Consider the following 24,521-nt stretch of genomic DNA (forward strand, 5'->3'; position numbering starts at 1 on the left):
CCACATTTTGATTGGAAGAACAGCATATGTGCACAAAGATGGGAGAATTGTTTGTGGCCATCTTTACAAACAACATAAATGATTACTATCCAAGGTAGAGAGTGGGAAATACCATTAAAAAACAGAGTGAGAGAAACTTCATGGAGGAGGTCATGTTGGAGCCTGATCTTGAGTCATGGAGTAGTTTCATAGAGACAAGAAGACATTTCAAGCAGAAGAAACAGTGTGTACAAAAGCTGAAAATTAATTTTGTGCTGGATTCTATTCAATTTATTACTCCTAAGGCACATGCTGAATAATTTTGATGAAGCATCAAGAAACGTGCTGAGGAAAGGAAGAGACAGATTATTCCCAAACTGCAAATTAGTAAGGAAACCACCAGAAAAGATACCATTGTTCAGTTGGCAAGTGAACTCGACACAAAACACACATTAATATTGATAATTTCTGTATTTCAGTACCTGAAATCTATACATGCTGCATGGGTAAATGGAATATGCATGCCTAACTAATTGGTAACTTTGAACTTGGGTCTATTTTTTTTAAGCCATTCATCCAAAATTGAGTTCCTACTATGTGTCGTGCACTGTTCTGGGAACCACAGCTACATCAATGAGCAAAACAGAATCACTGCCCTCATAGAGCTGATGTTATAGTTCTAGGAGACAGACACTAATCAGTGAGCGTGAACACATCGACTATATAGTGTAACTGACCTGTTCAAGAACTAGCAAGGAGACCAGTGTGGCTGAGGTGCAATGAGCAAAGTGGGGAGTGGATAGCTAGAGGGGGAAGGGACTGTAGGGGGCATTTTGACTTTTACTCTGAGAGAAATGAGGATTCATTACTGGGTTTTGAACAAAGACAATGACTTGACTTTCCACAGTATCACAATCATGTTGCTCTGTTGGATATACCTGGAGGTAGGGGTCAAGGATGGAAAGAGAAATGGGAGCTTGCATTGCCTGACTCAGACCGGAGTGGTAGCAGTGGAGGTAGTAAAAAAAGAAAGAGGAGATTCTGCATCATTTTGAAGGTTGTGTCAACAGGATTTGCTAACATCCTTCAGTAACTTAGGTAACATAAAGTAATAGTATTCAGCATCTTGTTATAGGGGTTGCCAACGTAGTAGTCACTCTAAGACTTTTTTTTTTTTTAAGATTTATTTATTTATGCATACAAGAACTGAGGTACAGGCCGGAGGTGTTGGGGGGTGGTGAGAGGATTCACCAGAGACAGAGTGGGGAACAGAACAGGCAGATCGACTGAAATACACTGCTGCGGGGAGCAGCAGGTGAGTCAGGAGAGGTCTGCTGCGCCATGTGGGTAGTTCCCTGGCTGGCCAGGGATTGAACTTGTGCTGCAGTGGCTGCAGACAGCTTCATAGGTTGCGTCTTAACCCCTAGCACCACCAGGGAGACCCTCTAAGACTTTTTTAACAATACATTTCACTTGGCTAATAATTTAAAGTATCACATGATGTGTTCATACTTTTAATAAAGCAATCTATTAGCTCTTCTTCACATTTACATATTATATATTCAATGACTTCTCTGCACATAGATTTCATTTGTATGTACATTTTAGTTTCTGTAGTTAAATTTTTTGCCAAACTTTTCTTCCCTTATACTTAATAAAGAAAATAGAACACTGCAATGTTTCATGCCTTTTAGAAGAGTTTCGATTATTTAATCATCTGTTTTATCTAGCCAAAAATCATCTGTTTTATCTAGCCAAAAATATTCTCATATTCCCTCCTTCCTTCCCTCACCCACCGTCCCCCTCCCCCATTTTGGCAAATAATCCAAAAACACTAGGTTTCCTAAAAGTCCTAGTATTATATTGATTAATAATACTTTTTTCTTTACTTGGTAGGCATTTCTTGTGGAAATCATCATAATTAGGTCTAAAAATGATTGTCTGGTTGTATCAAAGTAGAATTGAGTATATGATCCCACATGACCTGTAGTGGAAACTGTTTGCGTTGGAAAAGCATTTTCATATGAATTTGCATTAAAAAGTAATTGCTGGGGGCCTTCGCGGTGGCGCAGCAGTTGAGCGCTGGGTTGCGAAGCTGCCCGCACCCTCTGCAGCACCAGTTTGATCCCCAGCCGCCGGCGAGGGTCCCACATGGCGCGCAGACCTCTCCTGCCGCTCGCTGCTCCCCTCAACAGTGTACTTCGTCAGTCTGCCTGTTCTGTTCCCTGCTCAGGCTCTGGTGAATTCGCTCACCCTCCTGCGCTTCTGACTGTACCTAGCGCTTGTATAAATAAATAAATAAATCTAAAAAAAAAAAAAGTAATTGCTGGGCCTCCCTGGTGGCCTTGGGGTTAAGTCTCAGCACTATCAAGCTGTCACTGCTGCTGCTGCTGCCGCCTGGGTTCAATCCCCAGCCAGGGAGCGAACCCACGTATGGCACAGTAAACCTCTCCTGTCCCACCTGCTGCTCCCCTCAGCAGCGTATTTCAGTAGATCTGCCTGTTACGCTCCCCACTCTGTCTCTGGTGAATCCTCTCACCACCCCCCCACACCTCTGACCTACACCCCAGTTTGTCTATGAATAAATATATAAATATTTTTTAAAAATAAATAAAAACTGGGCCTCCCCGGTGGCGCAGACGTTGAGCGCTGGGTTGCGAAGCTGCCGGCGGCCTCTGCGACGCCGGTTCTATCCCCGGCTGCTCCCCGGCCGCCGGAGGAGGGTCCCACATGGCACGCAGAACTCTCCTGCCGCCCGCTGCTCCCCTCAGCAGTGTACTTCATCAGTCTGCCTGTTCTGCTCCCCACTCTGGCTCTGGTGAATTCTCTCACCCTCCCGCGCTTCTGACTATACCCAGTGCTCGTATAAATAAATAAATAAATCTTTAAAAATAAATAAATAGATAGATAGATAAATTCTAATTGCATAATCCTTTGGAAATTCAGAAGTGATCATCACAGTACAGAGTCTCCCAAAAGCCACACTAGGGGCATTTGGGACTGGGCATTTTGTTGTGGGAGGCTGTCCTGTGTATTATAGGGTACTGAGCATCCTAGCCTCTACCCAGGAGATGCCACTAGAATTTCCTCCCAGTTGTGACAAACATAAATGACTCCAACATTGCAAAATGTCCTGTGGGGAGTGAGAATCACCCCTGATTAAGACTCACTGTCACAGTATGTTAAATTGCTCGTGCTTTGTCTCCCTACTGGCATTTAAGGCCTGCACGCAAATTTCTTTTTTTTTTTTTCCTGTCATCTTCCCTTTTATTCCTCATTTTCTTGTGAAAACTTCGATTATGTTCCTGTGTTTTACCTTTTTAAAAAAGATTTATTTTCATTTCTTTATGCATACAAGAACTGGGGTGTAGGCCAGGGGTATGGGAGTTGGGTGCGAGGATTCACCAGAGACAGAACTGGGAGCAGAACAGGCAGATCTACTGAAATACACTGCTGAGGTTAGCAGCAGGCAAGACAAAAGAGGACTGCTGTGCCTTGTGGGTTAGCTCCCTGGCTGGGGATCTCAGGCCACAGTGGCTGGTGATAGCTTGATAGCACTGAGACTTTAACCCCTGCACCACCAGGGAGGCCCCTGTTTTACTCTTTCCTTTTGCTCACCCCTAAATTAAAAGTATTTTAGAAAGAAATAGTGCAGTTGTCAAGGTGAATGCAACTCCTGGCTCCTTGCCTGCCTTCATTTGCTCTGTTAAGCAGTGAGAGTGGGTAGAATTTTCTTGTCTCTCTTAATTCCTGCAGACAGTCTCACAATCGCCTGGGCACGGAGACCAAGCAATCCTCAGACCTTGTGACTCTGACCGACTGATATACAAGTTTAATAACTGAAGTTGAAGCTAGGCAGTTCTCTAAATGCAAACTGCTCTATGTACAATCACTTCATCTTCTGAGTGGGCCCTGTGCCTGGGAGGTTTGGGGACTGTTTTTAGTTCTCAGAATTGTACAAAACCCCAATCATACAGACACTCAACCCAGAGTTCCACCCAAGCATTTCTCAGTGTGCTTCCTTTAAATGGCTTTCCTTGCTCACCCATTAACACACTTGGCTGCTCTCTCGTCTTCTGGTCTCAGTTCTCCTTTCACCTACTTAGGGCCAGGCTTTTTTATAAACGATGTTCATCACATCACACTAGTTGCCAAGGCACTGTGGATTTTGCAGTATTTCTTCCTCTATTGATCTGGTTGCTGACATTTCCTTTACATCTCTTACCACATCTCCCCAAAAAAGTCCCTCATGTTGTATAAAGAAAGTTAAATTCTCATTAAAATGAAAACTCATTCTTTATTATAAAAAGCACACTGGTTAATCTTCTGTATTACTTTCAAGTAAGTTTGTTGAACATATATATGTTCAGCCTGAATGTGTGGTTTTAATCATTATTAATCTCATGATTATCAAATCATCATAAATTTATCTTATGCTTTTTTCCTCTCACTCCTTCCTCCCCCCCCCAATCAACTCCATGATTTTAAAAGAATAACTCCTCCCACTCATAGCAATTCAATGAGTTTGGAAACAGAGGAAGATCTCCTTACATAATTGAAACACTTGAATTTGCTTGTCTTCCCATATTTGTTCATTCTTACTCCCACCCTGCAGACTGCAAGGGCAGGAATAGTCTGTGGGAGTCCTTACCAAAACAGAACAAGATTAGCATCTTTCTCTTCTACCCATGGAGCAGAAACTCCCAAGTTAAGGAATTCATCTTTAATTTTGCTTATCCAGTTTTGGATGATTTGTGTGTTCATAATTAGCAGTTTGAAAGCTGCCTTAAGAGTATGCACATGAAAAGGATAAGGGGGAAATCAAACATTTAGCATGCCTGTTTTCTATAGTTAAGATGTAGTCTTGTTGACATTTAAGTCAGAATTCAGGGTTTGTGAAATTATGTTTGACTATAACTCAGAGAGCCTGAAAACATTTTTTTTGAAACTTACTCTTCAAAATTGGGATAAACTTAGGAATTATTTCACATAAAATATTTACCACACATTAATTCTTCAATTACACGAACAATTCAACATGATTTACAATCACCTATCCAGGAAAGCACCTATGGTATAAAGATGAATATAGCGATAAGCTCATATATAGTTGAGTACAGGGAATTAAAGGAGTTATCTTGTCACAGTGAGCAAGTTAAAGAGAAATTGTGTCTCTTCTCATTTTAAACATAGGGAACTCCATTTAGTATTATTTAAAGTAATGGTGTTAAAAAATATTTCTAGAAGTTAGGTTTTCTTCAATTTGTAAGTTGTGTTATGAGATTTTATCAGTATAACTCATGTTAATGAAACTATTGAGCATCTTCCCAGTTTTCCTTTTAGTTCTTTGAGTTTTGGCTTTAAAGCTTGTATAGGAATAAAACTGTTGCTGTAACTGGAGGAAGCCGGATGTCTCAGGAATTCCTGTTCAAAGTTGAGTTATTCTGTGATTCTCATGCCTGTGAAACTACTAGATTGGACATCTGTTTACAGCCAGCACTCAGAATTACTGGGAGTTCCCAGGTCTGTCTTTGTCTCTGCAAATTAATAAGCCAGAAATCAGATTGTGGCTAGAAAGGGATATATACAGTGTATATTTGAGGCCAGCATGTGTTTTTTCAGATCTCTCTGAAGATTCCCCTCTCTCAGTTAAGCATTGAAGTGGAGGGAAAAGAAACTGTTTTCTATTCTTTTTTTTTAATGAAAATTACACATTACAGAAATCCCTAGTGATTTTGAACATATGGCTCTTGGGGGAATCTGTACAGTGAATTGTCTTCTACCTTTCAATTCAAGAACCAAACATGCTATGAAATTAAAGGCTTGGAAGTGCTATGTGAATTTACTTTAAACTTCTTTTTGAGCACTGAAAAAAATACCATTTAGAAAATAAGTCTTTAAGCAGTCTCTAATGCAGTAGTAGGATAGTTAATTGATTCTATTCAGCTGTTTTTGTTTTGTTCTTACATGAGTAGAGAATGCCAAGTACCATGGGAGTAGAGAAAGGAAATAGACCATAGCTCCAAAGGTGCTTATGATCTCTTTGGGAAGATAAAACACACCACATTTTAAAACATTTTTTAATTGTGATTTGTAGAATACAGACTACAGTCATCATCAGTCCTCTTATTGAGAAATGGAAAAAATGACCATTGAGAAATCCTTATTCTTTCAACATTAACTTACGTATTGAGGAAAATTTAGGTGACATTATGCATTTCACTTTTTTTATCAGTAAATTTGGCATACTTTATGGTGGTGTTTACAATCAAACATAGAAAGCATATAAGCAGAGTGCATGGCATTTAGCAACCTCTTAGTAAATGATAGCTACTTAGTTATCATCGAGTATAATACCAGTACCTATGAGTTACATAGTATTTTTCCACTCTATGAATCATGAAATTAACACTTAAAGATGGTAAATAATTTGCAGAAAATTCTCCAGCTAAATGAACTGGTAGAGTGGGATTGAAGCCAAGGACTCTTTAATTCCACGGACCAGTCTCTTAAGTGTGATATTATACCATCTTATCACTTATTTCACAAAAATCAGAACATATTTACACGCCAGGTACTACTTGTCACAATTAACATTCTTTACATTTAATACAGAGGAAAACATACAGAATGTGATGAAGATCGACATATGACAATGTACAAGCCTTTTATCTTGACAAAGCATAATCCAAATATTCAAGCACACTTATAAATACCTGCTTAGTACTGGAATCAGTGAATATTGCCTCTCCCAGTAGTGAGCCAAATAATACCAAATTAATGCATTGATTTAAAAAAAAAAACCTTGGACTTTTACAATGTGTTTTTCATGCATTTAGATAGGACTTAAATGAGGACATTACTCTTTTCCCTGTACTCATTTTTTCTTTTCCCTGTACTCATTTTTAAAGTTACCGACAAACATTAACCATAGGTAGACCCGTGTATTCTAACTACAGATTCTAATACTACTAGAAAGTGAGAAACCATTTGCTTCTTTATCCCCATTGTGATATACTGTGTTCTAAATAGAAGCATCCAATTGGGCTTAAGCAGAAAACGTATGTTGTTTCATATGCAGTGGGATCCTCTTTGAATATGCCCCACTTTTGTCTCTCAAAGTCTCAGCCATGTCAACTTTCAATATAAATAGAACCGTAAAGTGAGTTTTATGAATACATAAACCAAAGAGGGATTTTTTGGGTGCCTCTTTTAATCAACCAAGCTATGACCTATTAATCATGTAGTTTAGTGTCTAACAGAATCCTATGAACATTTCTCTGCTGGTGTTTTTCATTCTGAAGTCAATCATTGGATTGTACATGTGATGAATCACATTTTATAAGATTATGTAGTGTCTTCTTGAATGTTTTATCTAAAAGAAGAAATATAATGGGATCTGTGCTACTTCTAGCTGATGCAAGACAGGTGAGGATGTTTTTTATTTCTACTAAATAATTCAATTGCTCACAGTCATTTGAGTGATGTAGAGAATAAAAAATGGGTTTAAAAATGCTGTATGGAAGAAAGCAAACTATTAGTAGAATCTGGATGACCAAAAGGTGCCTCTTCACAGAATGGTAAGTCAAATCTTTTTCCAAAATGGATGTACAAGTTCTTATTTTTCTCAGATGGCTAACAAAAGAGTAGTATGATGTTAATACTACTAAAAATGAAAATCCGATAAATGTGGTTCCAATGAGGCCTGCAATCTGAGAGAGCGTGTGTCCTACTTCCAGCTCCTGGTTATAGCACTTGTCATTATCTCCTTTAACCTCTACAACTGAGTAGTATATGATAACTGGCATAATTAAGCCTATCACAACTCCCCATATGTAAACGCATACTTTTCTAGCAAAATTGGGCTGGCGAAATCTTTTCAGCAAATGGCCATAAAATATTTTCTCATAGCACGAAGTGATGTCTAGGACACACTCCTTTTTCATTAAAGTAGCATAGCGGCTAATGGCAATCCAACTTAAAATAAAGAGACTGACAAACATACTTACATGCATGGACAGAGTTCCCAGAAAATTGACTACCTTGCATGCTGTATTGCTATAATTCCAATGAAAACCTTTCCAGAAATAGAAACCCATGAAAGGCATAGCACTGCACACAATTAGGTTTGCAGTCACAAGATGTGTTAGGTAGATGTGTGTTGATGTTTTCTTACCTATTTTTGTTAAAAATACCCATTGAGAGAGTGAATTGCCAAAGAGACCAATGATACAAAGTAAAGTATAAATGATTGGTAAAGCTGTAGAAGAGATCTGGGATGGTTGAAGAATACATGTTGAGCTGTTATTCATTTATCTCAGAGTTTCTTGAATTTTGTCCCAAGATCTAGAACAGAATTACAGATATTTAATGTTAAAATCATAAATGTTATTTAAACTTAAATTTCTTTCTTTTTTAAAGTACTAGAGGCAAAAGGAAAGTATAGGTGCCTTCTCACCTTTTCTAATCAGGATTGTCCAGTTGAAGTAAAAGCAGTAGGTAGATTATTGTGATGGATAGTTCCTGTGTCTAAAAAACCAAATTTGATAAAAATAAGTAAGAGTTATTTTGTACTAGAGGAATTTATAGTTATATTTGATTATAAAACAATTTGTAAATGGTGATTAACTTTTGCCTACAAAATCTAAAACATTTTAAGGGCTATGCAAGCAATACATACTGGTAAAAGTGTTGCAGAAGTATTTTGTGGCCACATTAATAAAGAGAAAAGTGATTTTTAATTAACACCCTTTAATTATATGTAATTCCTTTTCAAAAATGGTGTCTTTTCATTACTAGGGTAAAGTACTTCTCTACAATCCAATACTATTAAAAGAATCTCTAACGCCACATAAACAAATACTCAAGAAAGATCCTGAGTTGAGCAGAAGGAAATGTAGGACCAAGAATAGATACCAAAATCCCAGGATCTTTACTGAAGGGCATCAGTGTAATTTCTCGTTAAAAATATCTAATGCTAAACTGTAATACCTTGGGTTAAAAGTTTAATTTAAAATTGTCACGTTTGTACTTGCTATTGTTGGTTAGAGCGCCCTCATGTGGCTTCATGTGTATTTAGTATCTTGGTTTTTCAGAGAATATGATTTTTTTAGAAGATATTTTAATCACAGCATAAATGCATGTGTGGTTTTTGCTTTTTTCTGTCTTATTTTTAAAACCCTCGTGCTTCAGATGATACACATGAAGTGCTAACAGTCACATACAAGCTCCTTTTCGTTTGTATTTTTCTCATTTACTTATTTCTTTCAAGTGGGAATAACAAAGTTATTAGATTTTGGTCAAATAAGAATCACGAGTTCTGTTCAGAATGTGTTTTTCGCCATATTTGTCTTGGGACCACATTCTCAGCTTTATTCCTAACCTGGAGCTGGGATCTCATTCATTTTTTAATCACATTCTCTCTTTGGTAAACTCAAAAGTTTTGCCTTGCATGTCTTCTGAGATTTTTGTATATCCCCAGTCCCTCAGGATAACTTTATTCTCTACCTCTCTTCAGAATCACGCTTATATTTTTGCATCTTGGAGTACAAAAATAGGGATTTTTCCCCCAATGCAGTATAATTTTGAAATTTGTTAAACCAAACAATTCCCCCCGCAACACTTGAAAGCTTGAAGTCTGTACAGAGTGTCTACGTTCTAATACTGATATCATTAATATCTACCAGTGTACTATCATTTTATATATTTATTTACAGTTTTCATTTAGAAAATAACCCGTGTGCTTCAGAGTGAGTTTGTATCTAAATTCAGTGCACGCTGGCAAATTGAAATCCGTTTGCAGTTAAGTTATATCCAGTTATAAATATATAAAACTTAATCTGTAATTTGATCTATTTATAAAAATCAGTCAAATAGAGAATAAAACAAGTCCATATTTTAAGAAAAGTTTATCTGCTCCAAGTAGATTTTTATCTTACATTAAGGAATAGAGCTTTCTTTTATAATATTAAAGAAAGCATTAACCCCTGCTCTTTGTAGATAAAGCATAACATGCTAAAATATTGTAAAGGTAATGATGCTTCTATATTAATAGGGAGTATTCCTTTTGTTTTTAACTAGACCATCTACAAGTCTGTATTCCCCTTAACAGAATGCCTGTTCTCAAATCATACAAACATTGTATCTTTAATTATTAGCAATCATCTACTTAATTAACATGCTGATAACTTTCTTCATGATCAGTTCATAAAAGTCAAACATGTTAAGTCCTATTAGGGTTTTTAGAATTAACTTTCAAAAATAAAAGTGAATTAAGTGATCAGCCTTACCTGTACGTGTAGTTTATGCTAAGCAATTCTCTCTTGTTCAGGGCAGTGATGCTAAATTTCAAACTTAAATTTCTCCAACCATTAGTCTTCCAATATCCTTCAGTTTCAAGCAGTGTGAATAGATTCTTGAATAACACCAACTACAGTGGGAAGAAAAAGAAATTAAACAGTATTGAAGAAATTCAATGGTTATGGTAAATGTAGCAACTACCTCCTCAAAAAAAACCTCATTTCTCTATTTCTGTTGTACAAGGAAGTTGGTACTTCCTTATGATGATTTCACGAACCAATTATACCTCAGTTATTAGCATGATTAAGGTCAAAGGGTTTATCTACATGGCTAGTTTTATACAACAGAGTTGTAGAGGGAATCACATCATATAATCCAATAATATATTGGTACAAACTTGTTTGTAAAATTATCTGTGGATGATTTATATGCAATCAATCTATATCGAGAAAAAAAACAAAATTCAAGTTTTCTTACCTGTAGCAGCTTACTAGAATGAAATTACAGAGCTGGACTAGATCTTCACCATCAGATGGATAAAAATCTTTGTTTTAAGGATGAAGTAAGACCCACAGCAGCACATTAAGGGGACTGAACCCAGAGTCTGGGTTCCAATTTGGTTATTAATGAACTAAGCCATTCTAACCAATTCAGCCAATCACCTTGAACTGCCTCCATTTGGATTCAAATTAGTACATTGTTTGGAATATTTCCTATGGATTTGGGAATCCCAGGAAATGCCTGAATCTAAAGACCAAATATGCCTAGGATAAAATGAATAGTTATATTATGATATAAAGAATTGTAAAACCAATTTTTTAATAGGATTGTTTAATCAGTCTCTGAACTAGTAATTAAATAAAAGCTGAAGAGTCAGACGTGCGTCACGCCCTATGCTTCCTTCAGTAGTTAAACCAGTAGGAGTCTGAAAATGGGAACAGAAATCTAATTTCATCAAGCCTAAGCATTTTCATTATCAGTAAACCTTCATTTCAAATTAATAGAAGTACTTTGCCATTTCCCTAACCCCCAATGCTTATTTCATGTTGCTTACATAAATTCTCCCCAGTATTTGCTAATATTTCCCCCTAAAATAAAAATAAGAATTATCCAGATTTTGTTCTGCTGTTGTCCTTTGCAATGCTTGCCATTGTTTAGGTGCAGGTTTCTTCTAGGGCTGGAAGAGCAACCAAAAAAGTATCAGATGGGTTAGCAAAACAAAAGCAATCAATTTAATAACATACATGTGGAGAAGTCACATGGTGATAAATTCTAAAGAATAATGGAGTTGACCAGGAATTTTTATCCTGCATTTTAAAACCTGTGGCATCAAGCACAGAGAAGGGGAGATGTCAAATGACAGACAACAAAGAGGTGACCTAGTCCTTACTCTAAGATGAGATTCTTACATGTTTACCCATAAACCAAGATCTGGATAAACCCCCCAAACTGCATTATTTTCTATATTACGAGAGGGGAGGCAGTGATTGCTTTTTGATTGGGAAGTGGGCAGAAGCTTAAGACGTAATTGACCTCTTCATAATTAGGGGAACAGAGGGCTTGGACAAGAACAGAATTTCTCCTAGTCTTTAGTGTCCTCATAGCTCTCAACTCAAAGCAATCTGCATTCTTCAAGTAACGGTAATAAACTTGATTAGCTTTGATTGACCCCTAGTTCCCACACCAAGGTGACAGAAAAATCTACTCTCCGCCTACTGAGAAATGCCTATCTGACCCTTTTTAGGGGGCTGACCGCACACCATCATTTCTCTGAGAACAATGATGCATCCAAGGCTATATGGTAATTGCGAAATTTTTTAAGTTTCTGGAATTACTTTAACTTCTACTTCAGCAATTATCCATGTTCCGGGAAGCAAATGCTTAGAACAAAAATAAAGTTTGAAGTAGAGAGGAAAGAATGGAAGTGCAATACTATTTATAGGGAATTCAAAGGTTGTTTTAATATGTTTAAAAAATCTTTGCACCTTTGGTCCAAAAAAAAAGGAATGCTATTGCTCTCCACAACTTTTTCTCCACTGTCCACAACCTCAGTAAAGAATACCCTCGCTCTTTCAGTTATTCAAGTCTGTGGGAGAGCAAAATTTGCCACCCCAAAATACGTCTTGTTAGCATAACAATTATTCTGAGCTGGTTATTTTCCGGAAACAGAAGACTTATTAAAAAAACTCTGAAAACTGAGTAGAAGTTTCCCATTTGTGAGAGACATTTACATTATAAGGGAAATCTCCATTTGTAAAGGTGTCTCCCACAGCTGCATTCTGGGAAGCAGGGATGACTCATCTCTTCACCACCTACCTATGGAGAAGGCAGCAACTTAAATCTGCATAACAACCATACCCTTGTTTACTGTGTCTTTCCGGGTTAGTGCCCCTAACTGGTCTTCCCTGCCCCCCCCCAACCCCAACATCCTTTGTCTTCAGAGGAAGATGGCATTTAAGGAGATTGCTCAGACCTTTTGGGGGGATTACTCAGGAAGTATGCACATTATTAAACTATTTTTTCTTACAGGAACTATCTTAACTAAGGACTTAGAAGGGTAGAAGGAAAATTATTTTTCCTTCCCTACAAGCCAAAAACCTAGGAATCATCCTTGATTTCTCCTTCACATCTCACTTTCCATCAATACTGTTACTGAAGTTTCTAACACCAAGTTTCTAACATGTATTAGCCACGTTTAATGTAAGCTTTATATGCCAGGCATGCTACTGTGTGCTTTACATGTGTGTCTTATTTAATCTAAGCAATACCCTGTGAAATAAATATCTTCATTTCAAAAGTGAGGAAAACTGGGACCTCCCTGGTGTTTCAGGGGTTAAAGTCAGTGCTGTCAGGCTATGGCCATCCACTGAGGCCTGAGTTCCATCCCCAGCCAGGCAGTTAATCCACATGGCACAGCCCACATGCCCACTGCTCCCCTCAGCAGTGTATTTCAGTCAGTCTGCCTGTTCTGCTCCCTACTCTGTCTCTGGTGAATCCTCTCAACCCCTGCACCTCTGGTCTACACCCCAGTTCTTGTATTCATAAATAAATAAATAAATAGATAAGTAAATAAAGTCTTTTTTAAAAAAAATGAGGAAAACTGACGCTCAGAAAGGTCACATAACTTACCAAAGATCACACAGCCATCTGTTCTCACTGCACAGTGACTGGCTCCACACTGAGCAAGTGACTCAAGAAAAAGGCCATAGCTGCAATGCCTTTTTCAGTCTAATCTGTGAAGTCAGCATTGTGACTTCTGCAGTATTTTATTGGTCACACTTCGTCAATAGACTCAATGCGTGGGGGAGAGGGGGTAAATATTTGGAAGTCATGCTCATTGGAAGCCATATTGGAAGCTGGCTACCACAGATGTCAGCCAACCATTGAACTGAGGGAGAGTTAAAAGTACTGCTTAAAATGATTGTCAGGCAACCAATAAATTGAGTGGGTAAGAATGCCTGGATATAGGTGTAAGTTTTACCATTTCTTCCACTTGATTTTTAATGTTCTGTATTTTTCTTAAACAGTACAGTTCATTCAACAAATATTTAGGGCTGCTATTGTGTTTCTGGTGGCATGTGAGGTCACACAAGAAGTATATTAGCCACAAGGTAATTAAGGTCTCTGGAAAATCATGAGGGATTCTATAGCAAGCTGAAAGTTCATGCAATATAGATGTGCAATATAGATGTGAATTAGAAAAGGGAGGAAACAGTGAGTCAAAGTGATTCTGAGAGGCCTAACAAACTAGAAGGAAAGAGAAGAGAATGCATGTTGGCAGGGTACTGCGCACAGCACTTTACATCTAGGAGCCCTAGAAATGGGTGGTAGGAGCCCCATTTTACCCGTGAGAAAACTGAATTCCAAATAGGTTTAATAACATACCCATGGTGACACAACTAGTAAATTAGCTTCAAAGCACACCCATGCCTCTTTTTGTAAAATTTATTTATTTATGCATAGAGGAACTGGGGTGTAGGCCAGAGGTGGGGGGGGGGCTGGTGAGAGGATTCACCAGAGACAGAGCAGGGAACAGAATGGGCAGATGACTGAAACACACTGCTGCAGAAGCAGTGGGCGAGACAGGAGAGGTCTGCTGCGCCATGTGGATAGCTCCCTGGCCAGGTATTGAACTCGTAGCTTCGTAGGTTGCATCTTAACCCCTTGCACCACCTGGGAGGCCCCAGGCCTCTTTTTTTCAACTTCACTATCTGCCTTAGGAAGCAGAAGTAATTGGTTTTTCTTGGGGATCGATAAGGGTACTTCATGGAACTTAAGGTAAATAAACTGGGGTCAAATTTTGAATACTTTTAACTCCATTCAGATGAGGTGGCAGGCTTGACTATGAAGACATCAAACCCAATTTCTTTCTACCTTAGCAAAATTTGGTCTTCATTAAACTAATTTTTATCCCAGTAATATCAGTTTAAATTCTTTATGATTTGAGTGATTTTGAATTCCCCTACTCAAATCTAAGAAAATTTTTATATTTTCTTTTTTTAAGATTTATTTATTTATTTATACAAGCACTGGGTACAGTCAGAGGCGCGGGAGGGTGAGAGAATTCACCAGAGCCAGAGCGGGGAGCAGAACAGGCAGAAGGACCGAAGTACACTGCTGAGGGGAGCAGCGGGTGGCAGGAGAGGTCTTCGCGCCATGTGGGACCCTCACCTGGCAGCCAGGGATAGAACCGGCGCTGCAGAGGCTGCGGGCAGCTTCGCAACCCAGCTCTCAATTGCTGCGCCACCGGGGAGGCCCGGAAATTTTTATATTTTCAAAGCTGCTTTGAAATACTATAATTGGTAGGAAAGGGCCATTGTCAGAGAACATGAGGTTAACAGCAACAACAAAATCCTAGTTAGGCAGGAATTGCAAGAATTGCAAGTTCTCAGGGCCTCCCTGGTGGTGCAAGGGGTTAAGTCCCAGCATTATGAAGCTATAGGCAGTCACTGTAGTATGAGTTCAATCCCCAGCCAGGGAGCTACACCCCAGCTCTTGTACATATAAATAAATGAATCTTTTGTTTAAAAAAAGAATTGTAAGTTCTCAGTAAAATTGGCCTCTTGCTGGTCACCAATAATTTTCTTTTGTTTTTCATTCATCTTTCTCATCCATCCCACCTCAAAGTTCTGCTTCTGTTATCCAAATCCAAAAGCTCTTGCCTAACAGTTTTAATTACTTCCTTCCTGTAGCATCTGCCAAACACTGATCTAAGTGTTCTGCCCTGAGCCTCTGAAGATTTCTGTATTGAGGTGTTGGAGTAGTTCCCCAGAAGAGAAGTCCTGCTTTTGAGATAATTGTGTGCACATCAAGTGCATTTTTCACTCTGGCCCCAGAATTCATTTGGAATGTTTCAGTAAGAATGGTTAAAGGTTGTTTATTTTGACAATCCACAGTGAGTTATATACAGCAGGGTTTATGAGCACTTTCTTCACTCACATGGATTGTCCTGGTTATTAGGATCCCTTACCCAGTTCCCTGGCAGCCAGAACTCAGAGAGCACAGGACAACTCAGTCATATCTGAGCCTTTTTGCTTTTGCTAAAGTTATTTTAGAATACCCACCCTTGTGTCTAAAGTAGCTACATTTGACCTTTAAGTATTCTCTCTGGCCAGTCAGGAGCTCTGGGCATTGGGCACTGGTTTGCAGGAAGACATGACTTACACAGTCCACATCAGATCTTCAGGTTGAAAAGATAATTATTTCTCAGAAAAGGGGATAGTGGAAGGCTTTATCCAGTTCAATGCACACCCGAGCCACTGGTTACCTTTCAGAGGAGTGAAGCACAGACAGACCTGTTACTCAAACTGTGGTTTATTCAAGGCTCTCAGAGCCCCCTGCTCTCTTCAGGATGTGGTGTCTGGCCACAGCCCTGTCTCCAGTTGCACTGCTATCAGGCCCTCGCTGTCTACTATAAGCAACTATAATCATGGACGTGAAGAAGACGACTTGTCTGAAGAGCTGGTTTCTTAGCAAACCACAGGACTATTTCTCTTAAGAACTATTAAAAAAACAACAACAACAACAACAAATTACCGTCCAAAGCATGGAAATTTATAAGCTTTATGAGGTAGGTCTAATGACAAAATATAGATCGACCTGATAATCAAAATTTCATTATACTTCACCTTGGCGTTTGTCTTTTCATTTAGACGTGAATGCACTGGAAAGTCATCTTGTAGAAATGTACACCACAGAAAAACACTGTAGTAGTCTTGGTGGCAGTCATAAGAACTGAAGTGACCTCCAGAGTTGGCAATTGGGAAACAGATAGGAAATTGACAGGATTAGGAAAGGAAAGAAACTTTAGCATTGGATTAGATGAGGCAAAAATATTTTTGACGTCAGTAAAATTTTTAATTTCAACATTCTTGAGTCAGTCAGCCTTGGTTTGTATCATGCTTAAGAACCTATCTTTTTTTTTGTGGTGGTTGTTACAGTTTTCTTGAAAAGTCAAAAGAAGATATAATTTTCTGTAAATGAAGCATTAGATGATAGAATTCTAAAAATAATTTAGGCCATCATATTGCCACAAAATACACACACATATACCTGGGAAACCACCACTTGAACTGCAATGAGATTTAGAAAATTTAAAAGGTATCATGCATACCTGGCCATTTTATTTCCAGTCACTTCTTTTGAATTTCTAGATAAAATTGTTTTGAGGTTAGGGGAAGAAAGAAAAATTTCACAGAAGATGAGGAAGAGTTGGTTATCTGAGGTTTTACCTCCTAAACCTGTTAGTATCTGTAGTCATTTACTGTTACTAAGAGTTCCAAGTATTGAAGTAATAAGCCTTATGAGAACCACTTTTATTTTATAATTAATTAATTTATTCACACAAGAGCTGGGGTGTAGTCTAGAGGTATGGGGGATGAGAGGATTCATCAGAGACAGAGTAGGGAGCAGAACAGGCAGATCTACTGAAATACACTGCTGAAGGGAGCAGCGGGCAAGTCAGGAGAGCTTGCTGCGCCATGTGGGTCACTTCCCTGGCCAGGGATGGAACTGGTGTTGCGGTGGCTGTGGATAGCTTCATAGTGCTGCGTCTTAACCCCTTGCGCCACCAGGGAGGCCCCTATTCATTTAATTTTAAAAAGTATCTGCAAATAGATACTATTATTGCCATCATTTTCTAGATGAGGAGGATTTGATCCACAGAAGATAAATAACTTACCAATGGTAATATAGCTTGTATATTGTAGGGCCTAGATTTGAGCTCAGGGGACTTCAGAGCCCATATTCTTAGCTGCTACCAGAATCTGACTTACTGTTTTGGATGAATTGATGAACTATCCCCAGTGACCAAAACTGTATCTCAGTTGCATACCTGCTTCCAGTTTTCAATAAGTAATCTGAGGGTTATATTTTCGGGTTCTGTGAATATACTCTTTCCCTTCCACATAGTGAATTTTAGCAGCCGTTGATGATCCTTGCCTGTATTAGCTCTTACGTTGGTATTTGCATCTTAGTAATTTTAGTGGAGATATAATAGACTTGAAGTAATCATTTGAAGGCATCTTTCTAAATACAACTAGGTGTTTTAGATGTGGCAAATTTTCTAATATTGCCACGCTGAGGCCTCTTCCTTTTCCTCAAAAACCAGCCTAAAATGTATTGTTTTAATAAACTTACTGCAAATAAAGTATTGAAGCCAAGAAATACAAGTTATCTGAAGTTCCCAATCTCCAGAGATGCTTGGTAGAGAAAATTGGAAAGAAGAAATCAGTTAAATTTTAAGGCAGAAAAAATCTCTAAAAGACTCATTTCTTTAGCCAGCAGAGGGCATTGTCTTACCAGTCCTCGTTAGCGTCTTTTGCTCCCAGGAGCTGACGCGCAAGCTAGCTGCCCAGGTTGCGCTACTTTTCAGCTAGAAACTTAACCCAATTGAAAAGTTGCATTTTTTAAAGCTCTAATAAAATTATAAACTTTTTTCATCTTAGTATGTGAAAAACACTTTAACATGATAGAATAAAAGTAATTGGTGATCTTATGAAATTCTGTCCAAAAGAGTAAAACAGTGACACTCAACCGCCTTTGCTAGGCTATGTCCTTTGGAGGTGTGTTATGTACTAGTGATTATCACAAGAGTCAATTTTGTAAAACATTCACAACTACAATTACCCTAGCAGAAAAATGAAAGTCTGACATGTTAGTATGTGAAATTTTTTTATCATATCTTTTAGTTTTTCTGCAGCTTTTTTTTTTTAAATCAAAACAACTCATGGACATAATTTTAAAAGTCAAATAATACTGAAAGGCTTGTGACGAAAACAACATGTCATGTTTATTAATAAATATAACTTTAAAGAGTATTTCACCTAATGAATACATAGAAGAAATTCCCTTTATCCTTCATTGTAGTAATTTCCTCCTGCCAGCTGAATGACTTATGTAAATCCCTTCTTAAGAAACTCCCCTAACTTGTGGCCTCATTCAGCTGTCTCCATCAGGGGGAGCATATGCTTGTTTTTCTCATCTCTGAGGGCTCAAGGTCTGATACTAAATCCTCCATAACCCTACTACTCCCCACCCTGCAGTGGTTTGGAAAAGAATTCTCTCTCCCTCTCCCTTCTCTTCCCCGTTCTCCCTCTCCCCTTCTCCCGCGCCCTCCCCCTCAGCTCTGTATGGATGGTATACATACTCTTCATCTATATTTTATATGCATCCTTTATTTATTGCTGTGCACCAAACCTCCCTCAAACAACAAGCACCATTTATTCCTTCTAAATTCTGCAGCTTGATCTGGACTCAGCCGGGCACTTCTGTTACAGGGCAGGGAGACGGGCAGCCCAGACCCCGCAAACTTGCCTGCTCTAAATAGGTTTTGCCATCCGCCACGCGGGTGAGGACCCACAGCCAGGCAACCCGTTTTATATCGGGGCTGCTCTTTAACACTTCCATCAGGCTCACCTGGGCTCATTCATGCAGCTTCTTAGTCTGGCAGCTCAGCTGAGACTGGAAGTTCCAAGATGGCCTCACTCATATGTCTGGAGCCTCAGCTGAGATGGGTGTACAGGCTGAGCATCTCTCTCCATGTGATCTTTCATCCTGGGATTATTCAAAACATGATATTCTCAGGGTTCCAGTAGGGCAAAATGAAAGCTGCATGGTCTCTTTTAAAAAAAAATTATTTATTTATACAAGCACTGGGTACAGTCAGAAGCGCAGGGAGGGTGAGAGAATTCACCAGAGCCAGAGCGGGGAGCAGAGCAGGCAGAAGGACCGAAGTACACTGCTGAGGGGAGCAGCGGGTGGCAGGAGAGGTCTGCGTGCCATGTGGGACCCTCCGCGGGTGGCCTGGGAGTAGCCGGGGATCTAACCGGGGATCTAACCGGCACTGCAGAGGTTGCTGCGGGGCAGCTTCAGAAGTTGCGGGGCAGCTTCGCAACCCAGCGCTCAACCAACCCAGCGCTCAACCGCTGCGCCACCTGGGAGGCCCACTGCATGGTCTCTTAAGGTCATGCTTTGATGTCATACAATGGCTACCACATTTTATTGGTTGAGCAAGTCATTATTTCTGCCCAGACCTAAGGAGTCAGCAAAGGCTTCACCTGTGCATACAGGTTGGAATTGCAGAGAATTGTAATCTATTTTCAATCTACCACATTTCTTCTAATGTTCTTGTGATTATAATGTTCTAACTAGATATGTATATTTTTTCTCTCAGAGTACAGGCTCTTTCCTTGGGGATTAACATAATTTGTGTACATCAGAGACCATTGTTTCTTGGAAATTTTACTTTGCAAAGCAGTGCCCCACTGTGTCCCACTTTGTCTTGGCGTTGCCATTTTGTTTCAGTTACTTCTTGTATTAAAAGGTGTATTTAATGTATCATGAATCCATGCTGTTCCCTTGGTACTTTTTGCTATCTGTAAATAGTCTCTTCCTTTCTTTTCTTTTTCCAGAATATTAATCTTGCTTTTCAGTAAAACTAGAAGAAAAGTCTTTCTGCTAGTTTGACCGTAAGAGCTGGATTAATTCATTGACTATCTCCAATACTAGAGTCTAAAAAGATACAGAAAGATTATTGTCTAGGTTGCCTTTTTTGGTTGCTTCCCCCCACCCCCCATGAAGGGCTGTACTCATTACTCAAGGTTTTGTGTTTGCAGGATCATAAATGCAAACTGTCAGAGCATGAGACTTCATTTACTTACTTAGCTGACTCCACTCGCTACTTGCCACATATATTTGGAACTCTGCAATCAGTCCCCACAAGAGCTGACCCCATGTGTTCCAGTGTTTTTTAAGTTTCACTGGCCGCAAAAGGGAACTGAATATGAACATGCATGCAAACCTCATCAGTTCCCTTTGCAACCAGCTGAAAGTTGTTTTTAATATAGAGGAAACAGTCTTTTTCTTTTGAGTACAAACTGAATTTCCACAAGATAATAAGCAGTTCTGCTTCTTGAGAGATCAGGGAACACTTAAATTAAAGGGCATTAAGTTGTGAAAAAGGCAATTAAAAGAGAAAGTAGGGAAATAAAGAGATAAAGCTGAAATGAGGAAGAGAAAGCGGTACTGCTGAGTATAAGAAAGGAAAAAAGTGGAGGTGTATGGTGTGGGGGGGTGTGTGGGGTACTGGAAAGTGTTGGTAAGTAGTAGAACACTAGAAGAGACAGGAAACATAGAAAGGAGATGTCTACAAAGGAACTATAACAGCATCGCCAGCAACTATAACAACTATAACTTAATGCTGGCATTAAGATCTTTTGATCTATCAATAGAAGTTTGCCATTGGATAAATTCTGAGAATATAATGTCTCTGAGTGATTACAATTCCCACCTGAGTTCTTGCTGTTGAGCCAGGTTTGCAGTGAAGGTGCCTTGTCCCCAAGTCAGATTGCATTGTGGTGACCTGTTTGGCCACTCTGAGCACACCAACAGAAAGGCAAGAGTCAGTAAGAAAGTAAAGAAACCTGAGCCCCTAACATAAATGTCACAAAACTCCTGGAATCCATCAATTTAGTCTAGACAGAATTTAAATAATCTCTCTAGCAATACATATTAATGTTCAGAGCAAGTTACCTTGGACAAATTCACTACAAAAAAATATTCAGGGAAACTGCTTGGGGGCAACTGACTGCAGCCAGCAGCCTCCTTACTCGCCCCACACATCTGAGTAACCCTGAGCTCATTACTGCATGAGCATATTACCACAGGTGGCCCCTGGTTGCCACTCATTATTAAGGCACTGAATATTCTGAAAACCCAAAACTTCTATTAAAGATATCTGAAGGACATCTAATCCAAACTTTATTAAATGTTTGAAGGGCTTTGCTACCTTCCCAGCCTATTGGGAATCCATATTATATTAAAACAGTTCTATTAGCAAATAACTACTGGCCTTCTGTTTCACTTGAGAGTTGTAATTATTAGAAAACCGTCTGCTACAATAAAGTGAAACATGATGCTTGCAACTACTGTCATTCACTGGTCTTCTTTCTGCTTATTCCCTACACACACACACACTCTCTCTCTCTCTCTCTCTCTCTCTCTCTCTCTCTCTCTCTCTCTCTCTCTCTGTAATATCTTTCCTTTAATCTCATGCTTTAATGCTAAACAATCCCAGGCCTCCCCGGTGGTGCAAGACACAACCTATGAAGCTATCAGCAGCCTCTGCAGCACAAGATCCCTAGCCAGGGAGCTACCCACATGGCACAGCAGACCTCTCCTGACTCACCCGCTGCTCCCCTCAGCAGTGCATTTCAGAACATCTGCGTGTTCTGGTCCCTGCTCTGTCTCTGGTGAATCTTCTCACCCCCCACGCCTCTGGCCTGTACCTCAGTTCTTGTATGCATAAATAAATAAATCTTTAAAAAATGCTAAACAATCCCATTCTTTCTGCTGTCCTTCTAGCACCCTACAAATTGCCCTCACTCTCCTCTTCTATTAGCTTAAGTTTCAGAGTATGGTTCTGTTAAACACACACAAAAAAAGAAAGGGTCTGTTCCTACTCCTGCACTGGATATCACTGTCACTAATGAAAGCTAAAATCAAGTTACCATTTTTGAGTTTCTTCTTCCCACTTGATCCAGATCAACTTCCTCTGTCTATCTTGCTAGTTCTGATGTTTACCTTCAACTTCTGGCCTTTTCATTTTATATATTTCCCCTGCCCTTCTCTTGATATTTAAGTAATTTGATAACATATAATGAATGTTTCCTACATGCCAGGTATGTTTATTAACTCATATAATCTTCATAACAACCCTATGAGTTAGGTACTACTACTATTCTTGTTTTCTCAGTAGAGGAAGTAGAGCTTGTCCCAGGTTACATAGTACTACTTACATGGTAAGTAATGGAGCCAGAATATTGAACTCAGCTACCCTTTTAACTCATCTGTTAGGCTGCTTCTTGATTCATTATTTAGTAATGTTTGATGTCATTGAGCTAAGAAGACCTGTTAAATCCCCACCTGAATCCTTGCCACAGACTTACTAATGGATGATAATTCTCCTGGTCCAGTGGTCAAGACTATTTTCCTAGACTGGACAGGCAATACCAACATCTTAGTTACTCTCCTTTCTATTTTCAAATTTTCCCTCACCTCCTAGTGGATGCTCTATTCTTAATTTTACATATTTTTAATACATTGACCAGGTCTAGGTGACCTTCTGTCTCTAAAATTGCTTTTCTGTATCTTGGGTGTTTGAATTTTGTATTTTAACTCTCAGAAAATATTTCTATTCCCATGTTCTCAGGGAACACCTCATTTGAACTCCTATGTGCTATTTATGATTGAAATGCCAATCTCTAATTATACAGTAATTTTATCTGCAAGTTCAGTAGCTTGGTCTTTGAGGGGTGTATATCAAAAGGCCAATGTATATCTAGATTTTTTAAGAAAATGTTTTTTAGTTTGTTCTTGATGTCTGGTAAAAGAAACCATAAGCAAAGTGAAGACAAATCCCATACTGGTAAATATTATTTGCAACTCACATAAATAATGAAGGGTTAGTATCCAGAATATAAATGCTTCAACGATTGGCAAGGGGAGAATAAAAGATAAGCAACTCATTAGGAGGAAAAGAGAAGGGGAGATGTATAGCTATGAACAGGCCATTCACCCAAGAAAAAACCTGAATGGACCAAAAAAAAAAAACAAAAAAAAAACACATAAAGGAAGATGCCCCTTTTCACTTATAACCAAGGAAGTACAAACTGAAACCACAGGGAAATGCCATTTCACACGTACCAGAATGGCAAAAATTAGTAAATCTGATAAAATCTGAGTATTGGTGAAGATGTGAGTAAGCAAGAATTCATATCTTACTAGTGGTGAAACAGGTGTATAATTCTGTAAAAATCATTTTGGAGGGCAGTTTGTGAGAATTCAGACAATATCTTAAACATTCTACTACTAGATGTCAACCATAGAGAAATCCCACACGTATGCACACTTGAGCGTGGTTTCTAATAGTGAAAAAGTGGAAACCACCTAAGGGCACATTTGTTAGAGGAAATAGAGAATTGAACTGTTGTTTATTTGTACAGCAAAACACTGCCTATGGGAGACCTGAATGTATCAAAATAGAAAAACAATTTGAGTGCAAAAGGTTACAAACAGGTGTAACAGTAACAAAGTATTTGTGTAAATTTTTAAAATCAAGAGATAATGTATAGTTTTGCATGTATATATTATAAAATATAAAATGCACTAAAATGAGAAACACTAACTTCAGAAAGAGGTTACTTCAGGGCAAACTTTCATATATCTAACCTTCTGGCTTACATGTAATTACAAGAGAGATTTTTAAGCAAACGGGTCAAAACATTGACACTTGTTCCATTTGGGTAACAGATGCTTACCTTGCCTGTTACGTTGTATTTTTCCTTTTTTGTATGTTCAAAATGTTTTGTAACTAAAAAAAGTTTTTAGGTGGAATTACCAAAGCACAGTGTCACTGTAGCCATTAACTTTAACTTGTTTCTGAACTAACTGGAATGGCTTACTAAAGAAAAAAGAAAAGGAAAAAAAGCTCCCATGCCTCATCAGCACCTGTATTCAAACCATAATTAGAACCTTTCCCAAGGTCATCTTATGATAGTTCTTTATGCATTTCCCAGATCAGAAGCAAAATTAATAAGGGTAAGGTATCCTAATTTGATTTCTTTCATTTTTCTTTCTTCTCTTCACCCTGTTTGCTCTTGTACTGAATTATCATCGTTTCGGGTAGCATTTTCACAAAGCAATCATATGCATGATAACTTGAAAACTAGCCTTTAAGCATTTGG

At 38.7% G+C, this 24,521-nt stretch overlaps 2 protein-coding genes across 7 annotated transcripts in view; one reads left to right on the plus strand and one right to left on the minus strand.

Moving 5' to 3' along the window:
• Positions 1-24,521, plus strand: part of CASK (calcium/calmodulin dependent serine protein kinase) — a 392,726-nt gene that overhangs the window by 191,884 nt on the left and 176,321 nt on the right. The gene's annotated exons all lie outside the window — the stretch shown is intronic.
• GPR82 (G protein-coupled receptor 82) lies at positions 6,049-10,881 on the minus strand. Its single transcript, XM_037512509.2, has 4 exons — positions 10,756-10,881; positions 10,269-10,408; positions 8,438-8,508; positions 6,049-8,325 (listed from the first exon to the last, which is right to left on the minus strand). The coding sequence occupies exon 4, from the start codon at positions 8,289-8,291 to the stop codon at positions 7,284-7,286; it is 1,008 nt and encodes a 335-aa protein (XP_037368406.1). The 5' UTR covers positions 8,292-8,325; positions 8,438-8,508; positions 10,269-10,408; positions 10,756-10,881; the 3' UTR covers positions 6,049-7,283.

The sequence above is a fragment of the Talpa occidentalis genome, unplaced genomic scaffold, assembly GCF_014898055.3.
Source record: "Talpa occidentalis isolate TD23 unplaced genomic scaffold, MPIMG_talOcc4v2.1 talOcc4.15, whole genome shotgun sequence".
Lineage (NCBI taxonomy): Eukaryota > Metazoa > Chordata > Mammalia > Eulipotyphla > Talpidae > Talpa > Talpa occidentalis.

What these genes read in the sequence shown, in the direction of transcription:
- GPR82 (XM_037512509.2), bottom strand. Translation starts at nt 8,291, where the DNA reads ATGAATAACAGCTCAACATGTATTCTTCAACCATCCCAGATCTCTTCT.